General features: G+C 33.9%; 2 protein-coding genes and 1 pseudogene across 4 annotated transcripts; all 3 read right to left on the minus strand.

Moving 5' to 3' along the window:
* Positions 1–756: 756 nt before the first annotated feature.
* LOC100784152 (peroxisomal membrane protein PEX14) lies at positions 757–7,152 on the minus strand. Of its 2 annotated transcripts, XM_006600584.4 has the most exons (11): positions 6,875–7,152; positions 5,955–6,199; positions 5,773–5,812; positions 5,423–5,616; positions 5,034–5,223; positions 4,818–4,907; positions 4,325–4,362; positions 4,148–4,190; positions 3,999–4,066; positions 2,079–2,123; positions 757–1,410 (listed from the first exon to the last, which is right to left on the minus strand). In XM_006600584.4, the coding sequence occupies exons 1-11, from the start codon at positions 6,927–6,929 to the stop codon at positions 928–930; spliced, it is 1,491 nt and encodes a 496-aa protein (XP_006600647.1). In that variant the 5' UTR covers positions 6,930–7,152; the 3' UTR covers positions 757–927. The 2 variants fall into 2 exon arrangements, with proteins under 2 accessions (XP_006600647.1, XP_006600648.1); XM_006600585.4 differs by lacking the exon at positions 2,079–2,123.
* Positions 7,153–10,229: 3,077 nt separating this feature from the next.
* On the minus strand, positions 10,230–13,804 carry LOC100784681 (protein KINESIN LIGHT CHAIN-RELATED 3-like; annotated as a pseudogene).
* A 5,242-nt stretch (positions 13,805–19,046) lies between these two features.
* Positions 19,047–22,581, minus strand: LOC100785212 (serine/threonine/tyrosine-protein kinase HT1). 2 transcript variants are annotated; one of them, XM_003550690.5, is made up of 3 exons: positions 21,693–22,579; positions 20,511–20,966; positions 19,047–19,385 (listed from the first exon to the last, which is right to left on the minus strand). In XM_003550690.5, the coding sequence occupies exons 1-3, from the start codon at positions 22,050–22,052 to the stop codon at positions 19,143–19,145; spliced, it is 1,059 nt and encodes a 352-aa protein (XP_003550738.1). In that variant the 5' UTR covers positions 22,053–22,579; the 3' UTR covers positions 19,047–19,142. The 2 variants fall into 2 exon arrangements, with proteins under 2 accessions (XP_003550738.1, XP_040867055.1); XM_041011121.1 differs by lacking the exon at positions 19,047–19,385 and adding an exon at positions 19,411–19,874 and having other exon boundaries at positions 21,693–22,581.
* Positions 22,582–22,935: the final 354 nt, after the last annotated feature.

The following is a 22,935-nucleotide window of genomic DNA, read 5'->3' on the forward strand; positions in this document are numbered from 1 at the left end:
AGAATCAACGAGATGCTTGAAGGTCCTAGTTTGGCATTTGTTGACTGCAAACACAGTGGGTCTCTTATTTATTTATTTTATATATTTTTTTTGTATAAGTCATAGAATGGACTAAATTCTGTATGACGGTACCACTTGCTTACAAATGGTCAAAATTTACCGAATTTTATTATCAAAGAAGGAATTAAACTTAATTATAATGAGTTGTACCGTGGGAAGCATAAGTTTCAACTTCCAACTGATCTTCAAGACACTTCCCCATCTTCTTTATAGGTACTGGAATATTTTTTTCATTTAAGTCATTAGATTTGTATTTTTTTTTTAAATTAGGTTACGGTTATTAATTTTTTTGTAATTATAATTAAATAGAAAGACTCAAAAAATAAATACAAATTCAAAATCATTGAATAAAATGATCCAGAGACTTAATTAAAAATTGTCAAACAGTTCAAGACCTACAAATTAATTAAATCTCAGAAAATGAAATATAAAATGAAACTAACTGATAATTTAATAAGTACTTTTGTAACTCCAAGCACCCAAAAGATAATTTTCAAATCGATAAAAATAATTTTAATGAATTATTCATGTTAGTTTAAAACTGGTAATCTTAAAATTTGTTTTAAATATGGATAAACATTGAAACCAGACTTAAGTCCAACCAAGCCTAGCCTAAATTAAAAACATATTAAAATGCACTTCACAAAATTTAGTAAAAGTTCAGTAATTAAAACTTTTGCTTTAGTAAACAAATTCTTGCATAGAAAGATACGTGCATTTGCATATTGTATTGATGTCCAGTTCAAAAGTACAACTATATATGATTATGAAACAGATTGTGTGACAAGCTTATTCCAAATATGGGACTACTTCAAGTGTTATTTCCGACTTCATGTTTTTTCATGATAGATCATGCATGATTCACCTTCATTTCTCATCATATTTGACTTCATGCTCCTCTTGTATCTCACTAGAGGTGGGAACCGAGCTGACACTGCTGCCCTCTACTGCACCTTCGGATTCCAATAGTTTTGGGGCCATATGTACGTCATCAGAGCTGTCTAAAGAATGAGCTACTGACTGATTATCAGACACCTGTTCCTTTTGGGCCGCTGGTTTTGGTCGTCTGATTGCTTCTGCAGCCTCCGGCATAGCTATGGGGGGAGGTTGAGGAGGAACCCATACGCGTTGGACTGGCTGCTGATTGGATGCAGAAGCATAAGGTACTCCATTAGACTCATTTTCATTATCAATCTCTCTGATTCTGACATTTTTCCTCTGCCACCAGGGTAATGAGTCATCCCCATTTACTAGAGGGGTATCCTGGGCCTTAGTATTCAAGTCTTCACCATTTACTTGAGACTGAAGCATCTGGGTAGACGTGCTTTGCACCTGACTAACCTCCCAAGGCTATACCCAGGGGAAGTTGAAGCATAAAATCAGATTCATATGAAATAATACCAGAGACAGGAATGATAGTGTTTCATATATGTGTGTCTCTAAGATACCACTCGATGTTCATTCGCATGGGTTAATGAGAAGCCACAACCACAACATAACTTGAAGCATATTATATCTTTCAGATTAAAAACATGAAAACCTCCCATTTAGCCTAATTATCCTGATGAATACAATATACAAATTATTCATTTTTCCACTTCTTTCCAATCATTTTCCCTACCTCAGCCTAAATAAACTTCAATCAAATTTCGTGGCCACGTATAAAAATCATTTAGTTCAGCACACTTCATTTCTAAAGAAAATAAGGATCAATTTAGATCTATCCTAGTAATTTGACGTTTTTGTAAGTTTAAATTGTGTCTACCTCTATAATGATAGACATTAAATGGGACTCGATAGAAATAAACACAATTTAAACATTACTTATCATGTACTTGGAAGAGTAATCTTATTTGCACACCATAATTTTCTCGACAGTAACACCTCTCCTCACATATAAAACTCTAATTACTTTCAAGTCAATCAAACTTTTTTATAATTTATATTGATGGTGCACAAATTGTATGATTTATATCATGCAACTAAATTTATCTAGATTAACAAGTGTAAAGGTTTACCCTAATATTAGAAGACTTCTCTCCTCTTTGGACCATGGCCATTATCTGCCAGAAAAAAATTGTACACTTAAAACAAATTCTTAAAAAAAAAAAAGAAAAAGAAAAACTAACGTACCCTGGTACCAGATTAAAACAAAATCTTAAAAGTTAAATAAATAGCCCTCTGTATCCATTCCCTCAAATATAAAGACACTACACACTATTCATTAGTTACTACTAAGCAGCAGTTGTCAAAACTGAGGCAGTGAACACGAACTGTTGCATATGAGAAATTTCAAATCTTTACATCCTTATCCACATGACACAACAAAAACAATCATTGAGGGAATTTCCTTTCAACAGTGGATGCATAATAGAGGCAGCAAAAATGGTCATAAAAACCATCATTGCCTCATTCAGACTGAATTAGCCCATTCAACCAGAGAGATTTTCATCAGAACATTGCTAATAAGTGTATCGATTCAAGGTTTTCAGCATGGCAGATGCACTAAGCTTGGGAAGTCTTTGAGATAGGAACTGGAAATTATAGGTAGATATATTGACAACTAGCTCCTTTACTCAGAGGTAGACCTCTGTAAATACATAAAAACTCAGGAAAAAAGCAGAAAAGGAAAATTGAAGATAATAATGGGGTCCAGTGATACAAAGAGAATTTCCAACCCTAAACTCCTCAATTCTTGCGTACCTATTTTTCACTCTCCCCAACAAACCATTCCCTCTCCAATCTCATCATGCATGCTCTTCTCTACTGTGAGGGCAGTGACACTCCCTCTAATTCTAACCTTATTCCTCCTTTTAACACATGCAACCCAGTCTGCTAATTCAGTCAATCCCATGTTTCTCCCTCTTAGCATTAGTATCAGCTTGCTGCTTGATGAGCATTGGCAAAAAAATAACTTCTATAATTTGGACTACAGGGTAGGGCATGTTCTATAAATCTACGGGTAAATTTATTGCATTATAACTAAAATTAACATTTGAAAAATTGGTATTCAGACCCCATATAATCAAAGGCCCACAATGTTATTGGCAAATTAGCAGAGAAAGTTTATAGTCAGCAGGGAACTAAGTTTGAGGCTTCTCTCAACTTCTGTGTTGCAGGGAGGAGCAGTGCTTTAGATTACAATCTAAAGTTCTAAACAATAATAGCAAGTCCTAATCAGGTTTCTGTTTTCACATTTTTGAATATGATGGATAGGAGTTCCCACAGAAAGCATCTAAATATTCTAATGGGCTTTTGTTCCTTCAATTGTCTGTTTTAGCAAAAACTATGAGAGTACAATTTGATTTTGGTTAGTTGTTTAGAGATGTATATTTAGAGACAGAAAAGAGAAGATACAACTTGTAGAAAATAAGATATCCTACAAAATAAGAAATAACAAAAAATAAAATCAGAGAACCAAAAGGTTCAGTATACATGAAAATAATGAATTGAAGGAAGCAATTCGCATGAAGGATTGTTCAACTGAAACTATACCTTAATTAAAATAAACAAAATGGAGAATCTCATTGGAAGCAGATACTCTTAAATACTTGAATCAACTAATATGCAAAGTAAATAGAGTAAATTAGGCACAACTGCACAACTATGCAACTGACATACAAGAATGTAGTAACCAGTACCAACCAAAAAATCTGCACAATAGACTTAAATCACAGTTTCATCATCCTGGTTAAAAATCTTAATCATGCACACACAATTAGCTGTGCTGATTTGGGTACTTTTGGTGGCAACAATAGAAAGGTTATAGTCAAATCCCAAAGTATTTAATGCCTAAACGTTATATTTTGATTACTATAAAAGTGACCTTCAAGACACAACTGAAAATAATAATTGATAAGCATTTCTATATGATCCATACATAAAAGGCAAGGCAGGGGATGCAAAAGAAACAATTAAAAAAGCAATATAATTACTACCTCCGCATATGCCTTTGGATGAAGACCACTTGATGGTTCAACAGATGTAGGTGGGGATGAAAATCTCACTGCACATGATATTCTAATTGTAGGTAACAATTCAGAAAATAAGACTAAATTAATTGAGAATTAATTACCAACATGACAACCTGAATGCAAGTCGTAGTCTGCTTTTCCATTCACAATCAGTTGCTGCGTATATTTTAAAAAAATTACAGCAGACAAAAGTTAAATTTTATTTTATACAACTTAAATAAGGATCAGCAGTGCCAAAATTTCATTAAAAATACCGAGACAGTCCCCATCTACGTCTATTTATATCTGACCTTCGAACTTGTTTGACTGATTTGAAGATCTTCTTGCCCTGAGACAGAAACTCCATTAGAAGGTATATTTTGTCAACAATTTGGCAGAAACAAATATTCAGCAAAAACTTTTTTTAAAAAAAATTCTGAGTAGCTGTTTAAACCTCCAGCATAAATCTGCTAGAATTTTGGTCATGATAAGCCATCAAAATTTATCAATAAGCCTAAAACAATTGGATGAAAGCTAAATTCAAGGGAATCATAATGCTAGGAATCCCGTTAGAATAGTTAAAATGTGCATAATATTTTTCAAAGCTCTTGGTCACCATGAGCCACCTTGTTGGTTCTTAAGGGGCTATAAATATACAAGTTCCTCAATTTCACAACCACATGCATTCTTTGACAAATTTGCAAGTGCTATTGGCAAATCATAAATCAAACCCTGAATAAATTATTCAAAGCATTTGAAACTTCTTATCTCAATCCAGTAGATTAAATGACAATGCTCAATTACCTTCCAACCTTCTTATGGCATTTGTCATTGACTTCATTTCTTGTACTTGTTTATCTAAAAGGCTCACAACTTCCACAAAGTATCTCCTCTCTGCAAAGTATAACCAGATGCAGCAATAACTACAGCCATTTCTCGTAAATACACCAAGGAGAGTAGGAGTGTTAAAACAATTCATAGACTTTTTACAGCATGCAAATTAAAGTTCTACAAACCCACCTTCACCTTTTGAAGCCAGCATTTCTTGGCTTGCTTTTGCCACATCTGCAGCTGCAGCTGCAGCTGATTTTGCAGCTTGCGCAGCTTCTTCCATCAGTGTCGGTTTGTTGTCAGTTTTCTTTAATTGTTCATCATCATTGTCTAAGACAACCTTACGTATCCAAGATTTTAACCGAGGGAGAACAGAATTCTAAAACACGGAGCAAGCTTCCAGTTCAGTGTGGATCAAACAGCAATGTGATAAAAGTTGTGTGCATAGCAATATATCAAGTGCAAGAAAGGATATAAAGAGTCAATAACAAACTGAACATAATACAGCAATATGCACTAATCCATTAAGTACTAATTTAGAAGGCGTCATGCATGGTAGTAGGTGGTAATGGTAATACCTTAATTATTATAGCTGTTCCAGCACCTGAAGCAGCCAGTAATCCAACTGCAATAAGTGTATGAGACCAGTGAAATTTGGAGCGTGATAAGGTTCCCGGCGAAGTATTAACACCAGTAGAAGCAGGTAAACCCGGCTGCAAAGTTTGATGTTGGGCTTGTTGCTGAATGTTTGATGACGATTTCAATTGGCCATCTGTTAGAATTAAAATAAGCCATGTTCAAAGTGTAACTTGAGCAAGAATCAATCCAGCATTATTGAAAAACTAGTTAAATGGAGATTTCGCATGCAGTTTAACTGAACGTCTTAACCCAAAGGTACAAAGGGAAACTTCAATATTAGATGCTTCACCTTGATTTACACCACCTGTCTGCACTGTTGGAGCTGAATCCTGTGATTTGAACCAAAGGCAAGGATTAAAAAAGATGAGCATACAGGAAATTGATAAACTGATAATCAATTGGTTGCCCGTGAAAGAGCAGTCTAGAAAATTTTGAGTGACTGATAAAATAATGTAGAAAAACCTAGCTTACTGGCACACGCTGAAAAGCTTCATCAATCTCCTCCTTCGTAAGGCCCTTCTTCTCTAGAAATGATCGCCTATACATGACAGGTGAACCTATAACTTTTGGGTGTGATAGAAATTTCACAGCATTCTGAATTTGTTCTTCTCGCATCAGTTGCGAGTTCACAAAGACTGATGTAGTTGAACTCTGTTTAGCAGGCTCTTCTCTGGCATTTTGCTGATCTACAGTTGTTGCTTGCACGACTTCAGAACCTACACCTCAAAAAAGAGATTCAACAAATCAATTTTTATCATGATCAAAAGTCAAAACAATATAATGTATCAGGTGTCAACGCAGCAGCTCTTGTTCATGTAATACGGTACTCAAGCCATACTGATATAGGATTTCAGCATTTTGCTTAAAGGCAACAACAACGTAGCAATAACTCTATCCAATCATCATCCATGTCGTGAAGGTTCAACCAAGTTTTAACTTGTTCGTAGGCTATTAATTGCCTAACACAAGCTAGGGATCAATTATGGAAGAAAGAGGAATTGACAATCAAACAGAGGAGAAGAAATCATCAAAGAAACTATGGAGTATGGAATCTGTTTCGTGGCACCCAATGAAGATTAACGTAGGTAGTTAATCTAAAAAAAAAAAGTAAGCAGGAAAATCATGCAAATCGTGGGAATTAAGAAACAATGATCACAAGTTTCACGTCGTTTAGAATTGTTATAATTCCAATTTTTTTAATGATTCCAGACGGTGCCGAGTGGTGTAGTAGCAGAAAGTGGAAGAGCTTGACTTTCTTTTTGTATTGGTAATGGTGTGAGAAAAGACAAAGACCGGAAAAGAAGAAAGCAAAAATTACTGGTGAAACAGCCTTCAACGATAAGAACTGTGGAAAGAATAGGAGGAGAGGGAAAAGAGAAAGAAATGGAAACCTTGGTTTTGGTCGGTGGCGGTGGGAGTGGGAGGAGGCGGTGATTGGGTGGCCATGTTGGCTACTCTACTGCTGCGTTGCAAAGGACCAAAAGACTCATGAGAATGGGCTTTTATTCGCTCTTCTGCTTCTCCAACCTTCAGCTACGCTACACGCCAATTCACCCATAAAAAACCACCAACATAATAATCATCTTTCATTTCATTCCCCTTTTTGGAAAGGACTTTTTTTTTTTCTTTTCTGGCTTATCTGGAGTTCAATTTGTTCATCAAATATCAAACTCCATAATCTAACGTTACTTTTAACACTTTAAATTCTTGTATCTAATCTAACACATGTTTTTAGTCCTTATAATCTTAGAAATCTTTCCTAGTAATTTTTTTAAATGTTTTTAAATTTTGTAAATCTTTTAATATGTTTTTAGTTAATATAAAATTGAAATATATTATTTTTTGATTTGAAGTTAGATTATAATTCAATTTTACAGAAATTAAAAACATAAAAAAGTTGCATGAACAAAAATAAACATTTCTAATTTTATAGATATTTTAGCAAAAAAAGGAAATAAATTTATCTAAAATCTTTCCTTAGTTTAGAATGCAAGAAAATAGGAGAATAAAGAAAAAAATATCGTGGATCTCACATTAATATTATTCTTTTATCCATAAAAATCAAAGATATATTATATGAAATAAAAGAAAAATATTATTTTTAAATAAATAAAATTAATATGATCATTATTTAAGAAACCAAAATTATATTTATTTAATCTTAAATATTAATCTCTCTTGCACTTATCACGCGTGAGCGCAACTTTGCAACAGAAAAGATATACTCGAAGTGATTTCGAACACATTCAGCCAACAGGAAGGTTCAGCTTAAAATTGGTACCAGTTTGTAAATGACTTCTGTGTACATATTATTATGCATGGAAAGTTATTTTCAGGACTTCATCAACCACCAGTCAAAAAAATGTAGTTAATCAAGGATTTTTTTTTTATGGAAAGTATGATAATTAATGTTATTCATAGATTCTTATTGTAATATTAGTTCTTCTCAAAATATTCAATTTGAACCAGTACTTTTTAAGTTATCCCTTAGGACAATTCTTCAAATTATTCAGGCTAATATACAGTCATGCTTCATGTGTACGTATGTCTCGTGAACGTGTAGTTGACACAATCATAGACGCAAACGTGTACACGAGATGCTATTAATTTTGGAGAAAATCAAAACATTCTCTAAGACAAACACACTAGTTCGATATCGTAGAGAGTTTGGATAGGTTGCCCCAAGTCTAATTTGAAATGTTATTGTCTTCTTTTAGAGAAATGTTATTGTCTTTATTATACATAAAAAATAATTCTCTAACATGCTATTTTAAATAAACATTTTATTGTTAATTGAAATTGTTTGAAAAATAAAAAAAATCGTAAATCAAGCTAATTTAATGAATTTAACCGATAAATTTATAGTTTCAAATAAAATTTAATCAATGATAGCAAGTATGTTAAAAAAAATATATTAGGTAATTCAAATCTTCATCACATGGATCCTATTACTTTCAACGTAACACATAATTAAATAGTCAACACTAAAAATATGTGGTTGTTTTAAATTATATGATAATTTTTTCTTTTTATTTAAAGGGGAATCAGATTTCAATTTAAAAAAATGTAAAACAATTTAGGCAAATTGCTCAAGAAAATAGACTCCCTTATATTTTCTTATAATTTATAGTTAAAAGGAGTTTACATACCTGTCTGAGAATAATAGATGGAGCAGAAATAAGTGATTGTCAAAAATCAAAAGGTTTTGCAGAGGATACAGGTTTTACAGACAACCCAATCACAGGCAAAAAAAAAACCCTGAAAAGACTCGGTTAATTAAGGAGTGCATAGATCAAACACAGTATTAGCAAAAGAAAAAGTTACACCCAAAATCATCTTCTGCAACAATCCGTTCATACATGCTTGAGAAGTCGATTAGATCACTACTGGAGTTTTCATGGACGAGATTTTCACCTTCACCAAATGAACTTTAATGAATCATCCGTACCCTTTTGATGCGCTATTGCAATCACCCTTTTAAAACACTGATGGAGTACTGTATTTAATATAGTGTATATAGTATTTGTTGATATAAGAATTGGTCTAATTAAGAAAGAACCTACTTCCAAGGAGGTTGTGGAGCCGAATAACAAGGTCTTGGTCTTCGTTTGAGAAATCTCCAAGCTTAACATTAGGGACTCACATAATTGATCCACCTCAATCTGCAACTTTTGCCACTTTCTCTTCAACCCTTCAATCATAATGAGAAGAAAACAAGAGGGTGACGAATATAATTAAGAGTCATGAGATATTAATTAATATATATGTAGTTATGTACCCCATGGAACCGGTTCATAAGGGGGTGGTCTACCCAGCTATATAAGCACTTATCATGTTCATGAATTATCACTGGCGGCACCCACCGGACAGAAGCAGAATATGGTTCTGATACCATATTAAATTTTATAGTGCAGCAAAGGCATCCGAAAGGTCCCCTTAAAAACCGGTTCATAAGGGGTGGTCTACCCAGCTATATAAGCACTTATCATGTTCATGAATTATCCGACGTGGGACTCTATTCTTAACACCTTCCATTGTAAATTTTTTTCAACCGCTAGCTTTTGGCATGCATGCTGCAGTGTGTGTAAGAAATATATAAGAATAGCTGACACATATTATGGTGCAGTGACAGGACATGCACATGTGATATTGTATAGTTAATTTGTTTTCTGACCACAGAGATAGTTGATTTACAATTACAAAGGATTGAGCAAACATGGGGAATTCAATTTCTTTTTTAACTATATTCAATTTTTTTTTTAAGAATTCAAGAAGAGTAAATATCAGAGAGAATTATATCAAAAAAAATAACTTCACTGTAATTAATAAGGATACGAGAAAATATTCAATAAATACACTGAAACATGCTATAAACATTCATATGTGTCTTCATTAATCATTTCGTAATAATTTATATTAATCATATATTAAATTTTAAATTTGTAACAATTTGTATTAACCATTTCGTACTAAATAGTTATGTTATATTACAAGCCTCACCCACATTACCTAGGGTAAATGTTTATTTATAGTGACAAACTGCAAATTGATTCGATTTCGTTTAGTTTAATTATTCTAACCAATCAAACAAAGAAATTTATGTTGTATACACAAAACAATTGCACATCTAAATACGGTGAATAATTACATTGAATCCACAAATAATATAGCTTAATTTGGGCAATAATTTAGCATAAAATATTGAACTCTTCATTCATTCATTCAATTAATTAAATTTTACCCACATAAACTACCACCATCACGACTTGTTTTTCTATATATGCTCATTGTTCCATTTCTAGAATTCCCGTAAAAACATAAGAGCTTTTCATCAATCCTAGCTAGCTAGCCATATCATCATGCACGATCAGGCCTCAGCGACAAGGTTGTTTTTGGTACTCTGCCTGTTTCCCTTAACAACTCGTCCAACCTTCTCTTCTCATCAACATCTGGATTTGCTGTCCCAAGCTTTTCCTTCCTCATTACCACAATGTTTTCAAGAATTTCATTTAAATTGCTTCATCCAACCTGAAATAAAATACAAAAGTGCATATATATGAGGAAAATAAGTGATTACATATTAAGTTAGTAAATGTCACTCCACAGTCATAGTAATTAATTTTTTAAGAACAGGATAATGTTTTGTTATAGAGAAAGACACAAACTGCTTATATGTTCAACTATAAGTCGATAACAAAGGTTTCAGAAGGCGAATTTCAACTGTCCTTCTGTTAATCTATTTTTGTTCAAGTTGACAAATTTCTCCCATACAAATGCCAAGGAAAAAGCATGCAATCTCAAACCAAGCAGACTAATATTTGACTTCAAACTCAAATAATAGGCATTATATTCGTTATCGATATTATCATGATTTCAAAGTTGGTTTGTGACCACAATTTCAACCACAGTGTCCAGGTTTTTGTATTCACCAGTGACCGCAATTGTGACTACATTAGTCGCATTTGCTTGCAATTTCTAACAATGTCAAGAATTGTGACAAAAATCATAACCGGGATTAGGACCGCAATTTAAAACATTAAATTATAGATATTATTTACACGGCTTGATTATGATACCTAGTAATATACAATATCAAAAACAAAATACTAGCTTGCTTCGCATAATGTCACAGTAACTAGAAAGGGTTCCAAATACTCAATAGTGAAAGAAGATTTTCAAATTGAAAAGAGTATAACACTATAACCAATAAAAGAAAAAGGACAGTGGATGGATACCTTCCAATTGCATCATACGTGCCAGCAAGATTGCCATATACTCCAAGTGTTTCAGGGTGACAGGGTCCATTCTCTTGTTCCAAAATGACCCTCGCTTCTTCAAATAATTCTGCAGCCTCATCTAAGGCATGGAGCTGCACACAAGCAAGTCCCATTTGATTAAGAACAGTACCAAAGAAGGCAGATTTCTTCTCTCCGGTAGCATGAAGCTTCGACACAGCATTCTTGAAAGCATTGTAAGATTCAGTGTAGTTCTCCAACACGTAGTACATGACCCCCATCTATGCTTCAATTCCTGCTATTGTGTTTTGCTGACCAGAGCCTTCATTAAGTATCTCTAGTGCCTTGTGAAGCAACTTAAGTGTTTGTTCTAGCTCATTCATTGACTCATAAATGGCCGAGACATTCATAAAACCACTAGCAACCTCCTCTGGAGGGACTCCAAGCATGGGATTCTCATAGATTTTAAGTGCACTCTCACAATATGATTTTGATTCCCTTACCTTCCATGTCCTGCAATGCAAGTCGGCGAGGCTTACATAGACTGATCCCACCGAAGGATGATTCTCACCTTTGTGAGTCTTGTAAACTGTCAAAGCTCTCTCATATGCAAAGATGGCCTCATCATATCTAGCCAAGGATAAGTTTGTGTCTCCAATGTTGCAATCAACAGATGCTACTTCCACGTCTTGGGCATTTGCTACCATTGCCATGCTGGCCAAAACAAGATGCTCCAAGGCTGATTCATGTTTGCCATTTGGTGGTTTTCCTCGATTGCTACGAGGAGGTAGTTGATACGTGTTCTCATCACAAACTAAAACATGATCATAATTAAATTGTTAGCATCAACCTTAGAATCTATACATACCTCAGGGACATCAGCAACAATGGAATCATTGGTGGGTACAATAGAAGTAGAAGGGGATCTTGTGGGACTCTGAGGTGCCAATGAGCTGGTGGTATCACATTGAGGTGCAGAACCTATATGAGCAGATAACTCTTGGGCAGAACCTGTGCCCATATTGGAAGGATTTTTACTAGTCATGACAACGTCGGGAAGGACAACCATCAAATTCATCTCTTTAGAGTATGTCTCCCCCTGAAGAGTAGAAGTGGATGAGGGTGATGAGAAAAACATTTCTGTTTCAGATAAAGTAACATCCATAGTCACATAAAACTGCTTAGTAGGTGGATGATAGAACTTGTAACCCTTCTTATGAGGAAGATACCCAACAAACACACATCTTAAGGCACAAGGATCAAGCTTGAACCGTTGATGTTTATGAAGGTGAACAAACGCAACACAACCAAAAACTCGTGGTGTTAAGGTTAAGGTTGAAGGTATATTATACAAGCCGAGAGTTTTTCTAAAGGTGTTTTAAATTTGAGAACACTACTGGGTACTCGATTCATAAGGTAAACTGCATACAGAATAGCATCTCCCTGAGATGTAGATGACATATGAGCATCAATCAGACACGCACGTGTAATCCCAAGGATATGCTGATTTTTCCTTTCGGCCACACCATTTTGCTAAGGTGTATATGGGCATGTTGTCTCATGAATAATACCATGATCTTGAAAATAAAATTGTAATATTTGACTAATAAACTCACGGCCATTATCAGACCTAAGAACTTTCACCTCGGTAGAAAACTGTGTTAGTATCATCTTATGAAAAGAGCAGAAGCATTCATACACATCACTTCTATTAGTCATCACAAACCAACAACATCCAGATAAGGTAGGGTCAGGTGGAGGACCCCATATATCAGAATGCATCAAAGTAAAAGGCTCAGTTGACTTATTAAAACTTGGGTAGTTTGCACGATGGCTTTTAGCCAGCGTATATACATCACAATGAAAATCCGAAAGGCTACAATCCAAAAATAAAGATGGAAACAAATGCTTAATATAACCAAAAGACCCATGACCAAAGCCACGATGCCACATCCAAATTTGATGTTTCTTGGCACATGTAGAGCTTTGACTAGTTAACGCATTGCCGAAGCAGATATCATCCACATAATAGAGTCCCCTCCTCTTAGTACCACGCCCAATAATCTCTTTGCTGCTGAGATCCTAAAGAAGACAAAACCGAGGATACATTAATATTAGACAATTTAATTGATCATTTACTTGTGGCACAAGTAAGAGATTATTAGAGAGAGAGAGAGGGAACAAGTGTGTTCTAATGATAACGAAGGTGTCAACATGACTGTGCCAGCACTAGTCACTGGAGAAGACATGCCATTAGCATTAGATACATGTGTACGGTGAGTTTTACTTGTAGTACGCAAGAGAGATTGATCAATGTCATGTGATCAGTAGCACCTAAATCAATAATCCATCCGGTGTCCTTGATAGTATCAGTACTCATAAGAGCAAGTCCAACATTACATGAAGATTGAGTATTTTGTTGTAAACCTGAGTTGGAACCAGTAGGGATAGTTGTTACTGATGTTGAAGTTAGTGTAATGGATGACGAGATTGGAAGGAGGTGACATCATCACTGTGGCTTTGCCATCTCTCTTGTCTCCGGCCTTTCGATTATGCCGATCACACGAGATTTTCGTTCATTAAGATTATCCCACCAATCTGGATATCCAGAGAGCTTGAAGCAGTTATCTACAGCAGCATGTTTAGGATTACGAGAATGACTAAAACCACTCTCACTACCACCTTGATTTTTAGAAGGAAAGGAGGATCGATTCTGAGTTAGAGCAGTTTTAGTTGCCATTGCCACGCTAGGAGTCATTTGACTATGCAGCATAGTATTTCTCCTTTGCTCCTCACTCCTGACAACAGCAAATGCATTCTCTGGATTGGGAAAAGGTTCCGTACAAAGAATATCACTTGGAACACCATCATACAAGTCGTACAGACCAACTAAAAAGATGTAAACACGTTCTTCATCAATTTCCTTTTGTCGAGCTTGCATGACATCAGGCTGAGAAAATGTTATTGGCTTGCGATTGTCTAATTCTTGCCATATTGCACGCAAGTCAGCATAATATGTGGAAATAGGCCTACCATCTTGCCTCATTTGCATTACTCGTCGAGATAAGTCATAAATAACTGACCTGTCAGCCCCTTCATAATAAGTCTGAGATAAAGCAGTCCAAATACTTTGCTATGGGCAAACGAACATACCGATTCATCAAATCAGGTTCCATAGTACCAATGAGCCAATCTTTCACAATAGCATTCTCCATACTCCATCTGCCATGTAAGGGGTTCTGGAGTTTTTCCTGTTAAATAACAATATTTACCAAGGCCAGCAAGAAAGTTCTCAACGACTTGAGACCAAAGAGAATAATTTACACCATTAAGCTTCACACTGTAGGGGATGGCTGCAGGTTCTGATCCAAGGCTCATAGTTTGGACATGGGTATTCTCAGGCGAGGGTGTCAAAGGGTCTTCTGATGAATCACTCATGGTAGCACTTACAGAGCCAAGGATGGCTCTGATACCAACTCAAAATAGGGTAAAAACAAAGCTATATTATTCTTCTCTAGGAGAGGCAATATATATACAAATCTGATAACAACTTGCCTAATTTAAGCATAATTACAATCTCTAAAAAAGGTTCTGAATCCCGTAATTATAGATATGCTAATTTCTATAATTACAGATATGGCAATTACTATGATTATAACATAATTATATGCATGACTAATGCCAACATGCTTGTCACTAACATTTTCATGAAGCCTATCAATTGAGGAAGTGCCAATCACCCTATTAACAGGAAAATTTGGACCAACACTTTGTCTTCTTTGTGGAATCAAGGAACTCCTTAGGTTCTTTATTGGACTTGAGGTTTCCTTCATGCGTGAAATGTTCCAATCTCTTTCATTTCATTCACTCTCCTTTCATCATTAACTCCATTTGTAACGATCTCTGGCATATTTGATTCCCTAAGAACCAGAATCTCTGGGACAACCAATATGAAACAGAAAACAATATTAATTATAAAAATACAATCAAAGGGAAAGGAAATCCTATCAACAATATTAGAGAGATGGCACAATATGTTGGTGTGTTATACTATTCAATTGATGGAAATAGAATGGTTATTTGAGCTCAAAGCACATGCATAAAACTAATGCAATAGTTTTAGGCCAACCATTTCCTTCTTGTTGGGAACAATGACCAAATTCCCATTTCATAACTCAAATAATTCTTAAGATTAATTATAAAAACAAATTCCAAAACCAAGGATGTAACAAAATCAAATTAAAAAGAAAAGGCTAAGAAAACCGATACAAAGCGAATATATATGTGCCATTTTGTCCTTTCCTAGGCTTGATATTCAAACATGGAAGCTACACCTTAACAATGAGAACCAAAACAAAGCAGAGATGTGAGGGTATATATACCCTCAGAATTGGAAAATTTCCAATTCTTTTGGTGAGGTTGGAACTCAAGAAAAAAATTGAAGAGAAGAGAATGGATTTGGATTTTTGGAATAACAAGGATTGAAGAAAAAAAAAAAAAAACAGTTTTGGTTTTGCGAAGTTGGAATGAAATGTCACGACACTTCTTCCCAAACCAACCGCGCGCAACCGGTAACTGTGGTCGTTGCTCTTTTCTTTCTTTTCTCTTCCTTAAACCAATGCCACGTGGTGACCTCGCATTTCAATCTGGCATAAAGACAATTGTGCCCCTCGAAAACTTATGCAATAGCAATTTTGGTAACCGGATGAAGCAGCGCTTCCAGCGCGCATTTACCAGAAAAAGAAAAGGAGCAATTTCCAAACAAAAATGTTATTAATAAAATCATAGCACTCTCTCTCTCTCTCTCTCTCTCTCTCTCTCTCTCTCTATATATATATATATATATATATATATATATATATATATATATAATTATCATTCGAAAATAAAAATACTACCAAACAATTATTTAGAGAGAATTAATATATACAGAGAATAGAGACTACATAGATATGAGATGAGAAATATATACACTTGATATATAAATGTTTTCTAGTGAATTTTAAGGAAACCTATATAGAAGTTTGACCGCAATATATCAAAAAAGGCTACACCTCACATGCTATATAGGTATCTAGGGATTCAATTCAATTACACGCGTGAAAATTGAAAAAATAAACTGACCCAACCACAAAAAAAATAGTTTTTTTAGGGAATCTAATATAATTAATTGAACACGACATGTAAATTATTATAAATATTTTTAGATGGTGTTTGATTCTCATGAATGAAAAAATAGTTTCTTTTATTTATTTTAATTAAAAGTAGTTTAATATATTTTCATTTTTTAGATGAATTTAACAATTTCTTTAGAAAAAAGATTGATTTAACAATTTAAAATAATTTGAATTAATTTGTGAACATCCTTATCTATATTTAGAGTTTGAGAACTTAACTTTCTCTCTAACAAGATTCCCTAATAAAAGATACTACGGAAAACAAAAATAACTTAATTCATTTATATAATTTCTGATTAAGTGATTTATATCTTAAAAATGATCCCAATGGAGCACAATTTTCATGTCTACTTGTCCTTGTCAGTTCGCTAACTCAAATGATAATTGTAGTTTAGTTTTGGTACCTTAAAGATGGGGAACACAAGACTATTTCTTCTTTACTTCGAAACATGTCATGGATCGGCTCGGCAGAGTATGATTTATGACAATACTCATAAGTCATAATTGATGTAATTGCTTAATCATAGTCAGAAATATACATGTGAATATGAGCATATCATATTACAAACACGAGTGATTGAGTTCAAAACTTTACACTACTGGAGGATAATTGAAGCATATATATATTGTGCATTGATATTTAATTATGTCAGCATACAGAACAAGAAATCCTCTCATTTTTGGCAGTGATCATCATAAAGCAAATTAGTAATATTCACTTCCTGACAATGCTTAATTTGTAGTAGATTTCTGAGAAAAACACACGTCCAAGAAACAGTGCCCCACTTGTGGGTGTTAGTGACAGATGAAGAAAGTTTAATTATCAATATTTAATCACCACAGTCCCCACTCAACCTTTTTTATATAGTATCTCCTCTCGCGTTATATCGTCCATTGTTCGTCGGTGCCTTGAAAATGTGAGTGTTGTTTCACAAACATCCAAATTTCTTCACTCATTCTTTTATTATTTGCCGGATTCATGAGATTTTTTTCCCTCAATGATCATGACGCGCTGTTGGAAAATCTTCCTCCAAACAAAATGTAGAGTCAAATATGATATTGAATGAAATTTTGAAGATATTTTCTCGCCTTATAATTGCTGGGGCAACCTTATGAGCCTCTTGATGGTTACTCTGCCACTCTTTCTATTTCATACAAAATGGAATAAGATTGAACGTGGGTGTAACAACCATTTAAGTTATAAAATAAAGTATATAAAACATAAAGTGTTGTTTGTAAAAAAAAAAAAAAAGAATGTTGAACTTATTAGTTTGATCCTTTGTTAACAATGGGATTTTAGCAAAATAGAGCCCCAATTTTCATTTTTGTAGCTAAGTAATTTATATTCATGCAAAATCACAAGTCTGTTTGGTGATTCTGATGTTTAGATAAGATATTTTACTTAAAAAAGGGTAAAAGCTTCTAAATACTTTTCCAAGATTAATTGAAATTTGTGGAATTTGATAAATGCATTATGTATTTGCTTGTTGTCTTGTTGATCTGGTGAGGGGAGTTAAGTTTAAGAAAACACAAAATAAAGCAATCTGTATTCTGTTACTGTAAAAAAGCAACCAAAAAAATAAGATTATAATCACAAAATGACAGCTGTGGAATTTGAACCCACTCGGCCAAACTGTCTTTGTGAGATGATTTAGACTAGTTCATCAAATTTAATGTTACGTAAAATAAACATGAAAACTATGTCATACTTTACACAATTAACAAACTATTTTATTTATTTAACAAATATTCTCACATTTTTTTCCGATGTACTATTTGTTTTCCATGTTACCATACCTTTCGGTTTCTGAAAAAAAAATGTAAAAGTGTACAATATTTTTGGAAGTTGTCAAAGCGTTCGGTTACATATTTTATATGCAAAAATGTTTGTGTTTAAGTAACACTATTAATCAATTAGGACATATTAATTATGACTATTAAAATAATTATTATAAAAATGAATAAACTTATTATACATGATAATAATTTTTAATTTTTAATTGATTAATATAGCGTATATTTTACATTGCTGACATTTAAACAAATTACGAGCAGACTTTTTTTATAAAATTAATTTCTATAAGTTGTGTAAAGTGAATAATTAATATTAATTATTTTACATTAAATAATTCTAAATTTCTGTATAATGCAGGTATTTCTATAAGTTGTATAAATGTATTGATTGAGTTAATAATTGGCATGTCATTATTTATTTTAAATAATGACATCTAATTTTTTTAGACAATTATTAACTCAATCATAACACATATATATAAATAAAATAAGTCTAATAGAATTTCTCAAAGAAATTATAGAATAGTAATGTACTTTTTTTATAACTATTATGCTTTGATTATAGTACATAAGAAAGAATGATCAAGTTGGAATATAATTACCCTAAGGAAATTATCTCTATATACATACAAGACATGAAAATATGCCATTCCCTCAGGTCTTTACAAATTTCCTCGCCGCTTTCATAGTTTAACTAACATTAAATATTAACATATTTTATTTACTTTTTGCTAGACAGTTTTTAGGTTCCAATCACATCTTGCGATTAATAAATAAACAAAAGGGTGACATTGTGGAATAAATGGAAAACAAATAGAAGAACTGGCAGAGCAAAAGTTCTTTTCCTAAAAAAAAGGTTAAAATGGAAGAGGATTATACTTATTAATTAAACATATTTTTTGTTCTTGGGATTGATTTAATACAATTCATGTTACATTGTTGGAAAGAGAATGTTAAGCTTTGCAAGAAGCAAATATATTATTACATTTTGACAAGCATCTAAGAATTATATTATTAGGACATGGTTTGTAAGTAGAGAAAAATTCTGGATCCTGCTCAAGTGCTTCAGTGTAGCTCTCCAAAATTGCGACTATCTCATCAAAATGTGGTCTTTTATCTGGATTGCTTGACCAACATCTGTTGATGAGGTGACTAAAAGCCTTTGGACAGTCACATGGCAACGGGGGCCTTTCATTCTGCACAAAATCCACCAAATTGAGCTACTAGAAACGGACAAAAAAAGTGTAATGTGTTAAGCATTTCCAAAACATATAAATTGTTGTGATTCACAAGTCCTATAGGAAAATAGCAGCACAATCCATCTTCATTTATTATTTTATACAGCCACCTCACGTAAAGGATATCACTAGGATATCGTAACATGTGCAAAAACAGTGAATGTGAAAATGTTATTTGTGTTGGTCCAAATATATATGTTTTGTTATCGAATCTCTAACTTGATTTTGGTGTTCTGTGCATATGTGGGAAAAGTTAGAGGTGGTAGCAATGATTGACTGTGATGAATTTTGATGGCAGATACCGAATCTTTGAATGTTGGCAAAAGCTTAAGAATCGTCTGGAAGTCAGGCAAAATAGAGAAGCCTCTACCTTAGGGTAATATAATATTGTTGATGAGGTGTCTTTCTCTCATGAGTAAGACTATATGATAAACACAGCCACATGCTCTGTAAAATTCATATCATAATAGCCAATGAGTGATAGTTGCCCGTCATATCCAAAAGGGTGTACGGAACATATTAGTCATGAAAAGTCCCTACTCAAATTACTGTAAGTAATGGAACTCAACATCCAAACATGCCATTAATACCTTAATTATTTTTACTCCTTATTCAAATTAAATCTTTAAAATAAAAACAAGACAATAATACAATGAAAAAACAGAATATTAGCACTTATAATATAAAATAAGTTACACTTATGTTTAATAGTAAATTATTATATATAATACATTTATTAAATTTTATATTTATTTAAAAATCATATTCAAGGGACCGATCCATTTTATGTCCTTTGGAGGCAGTTGTCTGCCCCCAATAGTTTTTTAATTTCTTTTAATGTTATGTATATGTATGGTTATAAATTATTCTTATAATTTAAAAATATACATAAAAAATAATTTATAACATGAATACTATCCCTCGCTAAATTGTTTATGAGAGTATCATTCTCATAACTAAATTTTTTTGGATCTATCATTGGTCATATAGTTGATGATGATTTCTGATTAATTGATAGTGTAATTTTATATTAATAATACACAAGAATTAAAGTCTGATGGCCGGGGACAATTAATGTAATACCTTGTGAGTCACAGCATATGCTGCTTGCTCTGGTGTCATGTTGTCAAATGGCGTCAATCCTGTTAATAGTTCCCACAGAACTATGGCGAAACTATAGACATCTACTTTCTTGGTGTGACGCTTTTCTTTGATCATTTCAGGAGCCATCCAACGGTATGTTCCAGTGAATCCTTTTGCACTGCCTGTCTGGGATTCCAAGCATGAGATCCCAAAATCTGCTACTTTTACACACAAATCTTCCCCCAACAGCAGGTTTTCTGATTTGAGATCTCTGTGAAGTATACCCTGAGAATGAAGATATTGCATTCCCCGTGCTATGTCTAAGGCTAATTTCAGAACAACTCTGAGAGGAACTGAATGTGGTCCTTCCTGAACCAAGTATTTTCTTAAGGAACCCCCAGATAAATATTCAGTAATTATACAGAAGACAGGAGGTTTCTTGCAAGCTGCAACAAACTGCACCACCAATAAATATTATGCCAATATCTGGGGGAAATTGTTCAATTTCTATATTATTAAACAGTTGCATATTTTACACATAAAAAGCCTTGTTTTGTATATAAAAAAATAATAATGCAACTCTAATCTTAGAACCAAGTGCTAGCACTCATGTAATAAGCCCCAATGCATCACAGAAAAAAAAAAAACACTTTTTTCTTAGCACATGTAGTAAATGTGTAAATCCATCATGTTAATAATAATTTATTCGTTTTGAACACTTCATCCAAGAAATTTCATACTACAGCTGTTTTTTTGCTGATACAAATTTCATATTACAGCTTCAGACTTCAGATGAATACACACACCCCTTTGTATGCAAATCACCTGTTTTTATTTCCCTCCAATTAAAAACTAGCACTTCAACAGCGACAACAAAAAAAGAAACACTAACAACCTTAGAGAATGTTAATGACGTGTCATTTTTCGATTAGAGGGAAAGAGAAGGAGTACCACCATATCATAGAAGTCGTTATTTGTAGACGGATAGACGCGGTTCTATATTTTCTATAACTGTATCTCTCTAAACTTACACCTTTGAACCATACAAAAGTTGAAAAGGTGGGTGTGGGGGGCAAATGCTATTCTTTTAATCTTTGATAGTGATAACAGTTAAAGGTGAAAATCAAAGTTAGTATGTTCCATGCAGGAATAGAGATAAATGGTTGAAGAAACAGAACTTACAGTGATGATATTTGGATGGCGCAATCGAAAGAGCAAAGCAACCTCAGAAGTGAATTGCTTCTCAAGCAAAACAGCCAATTCCTCATCCTCCTCAGGTTGACTCACCAGCTTAATTGCAACATCCATGTGCTTGTAGATGCCTCTGTAGATCCTGCTATGCCTTCCAGAGGCAAATTTTGACCCTATGAACAACTGAGACAGATCAGCACTCCATTCTTCTTCTCCTTCTCCCTTTATGGCTGCCCCAGAAGAGATCAAATACTTTGACCATGATACTGCTCTCTTGTATTCCCCTAGTGAAAGCCTTCTCCCTGATCTCACGTTGTTAGAAATCTCTTTGAACCAGTACAAGTTCTTCATGCTTTTTCCTCTAATCCTAACCCAAAAAAAAAAAATGACTAAAGTTTTTGTTTTTTTAAAATAGTGCAGAATACCCAGTTTGGACAAACTTTTATTTCCCTAAGCTACCTACATTTTGAATCATTATCACCATTTATGAAGTTAGAAAAAAGGAGAACATATAAAAATAAACCAACTCCAAACCACCTCATCTATGTGATTATGTATTATATTATAGACACACTTGTTCCTTAGCGAAGAAGGGAACCAATGAAATCACAATAGGATTAAACAAAACAAATTAAGGAAGCAGGAAAAGCTCAACTTAGATGAGTTTTGGTGAGAGAGAAAATGGTCTAGAAGAGAGAGAGAGGATTTGAAGTTGAGGAATATGGATGGTGAGAGAGAGTTAGAACATAGAAGGAGTTAATGTTGGAACTTGGATGGTGAAGTGAAAGAAGTGGAAATGCAAAAAGAGAGAGAGAGAGGGGTGGTTCTTGTTGCTCTTGCAACCCCGTTATTTTCAAATACACGGAGTAACATTAGCATCTAGGTTCCTAACGTGCGAAGATATACTTGTGAGGAGACAAACGGGGTCAGGTTGATGATGACCCCTACCTCACCCTATTTCTTTCCATTTTCAACCTATGTTTCCCACCGCATTATCATTACTGCCATTCCTTCGCTAACTTACAATTTATTTGTCACACTCTCTTCCCCCTTCCATTTATTGCTTTAATTTGTTTGTTTGCTCGCTCCCCCAGCATGTGCTATGTGGCAGGGGCTTGCATTTGCAACATTACTCACTAGTTCCCAAGTAAGTACTTCTTTATTTTTACCCTAACTTATTTATTTTTGTTCAATGTTTTAAGTATGCCAATCTTTTTCACATCCAACTACTCTT

This window comes from Glycine max, chromosome 17 (assembly GCF_000004515.6).
Source record: "Glycine max cultivar Williams 82 chromosome 17, Glycine_max_v4.0, whole genome shotgun sequence".
NCBI classification, from domain to species: domain Eukaryota; kingdom Viridiplantae; phylum Streptophyta; class Magnoliopsida; order Fabales; family Fabaceae; genus Glycine; species Glycine max.

Coding starts and splice junctions, on each gene's coding strand:
- LOC100784152 (XM_006600584.4), bottom strand. CDS start 6,929: ATGGCCACCCAATCACCGCCTCCTCCCACTCCCACCGCCACCGACCAA. Junction 5,813..5,954: donor AAGCTTTTCAGCGTGTGCCA/GTAAGCTAGGTT, acceptor TTCAAATCACAG/GATTCAGCTCCAACAGTGCA. Junction 5,224..5,422: donor GAACAGCTATAATAATTAAG/GTATTACCATTA, acceptor TCCGTGTTTTAG/AATTCTGTTCTCCCTCGGTT.
- LOC100785212 (XM_003550690.5), bottom strand. CDS start 22,052: ATGAAGAACTTGTACTGGTTCAAAGAGATTTCTAACAACGTGAGATCA. Junction 20,967..21,692: donor GCCATCCAAATATCATCACT/GTAAGTTCTGTT, acceptor TTGGTGGTGCAG/TTTGTTGCAGCTTGCAAGAA. Junction 19,386..20,510: donor CATATGCTGTGACTCACAAG/GTATTACATTAA, acceptor GATTTTGTGCAG/AATGAAAGGCCCCCGTTGCC.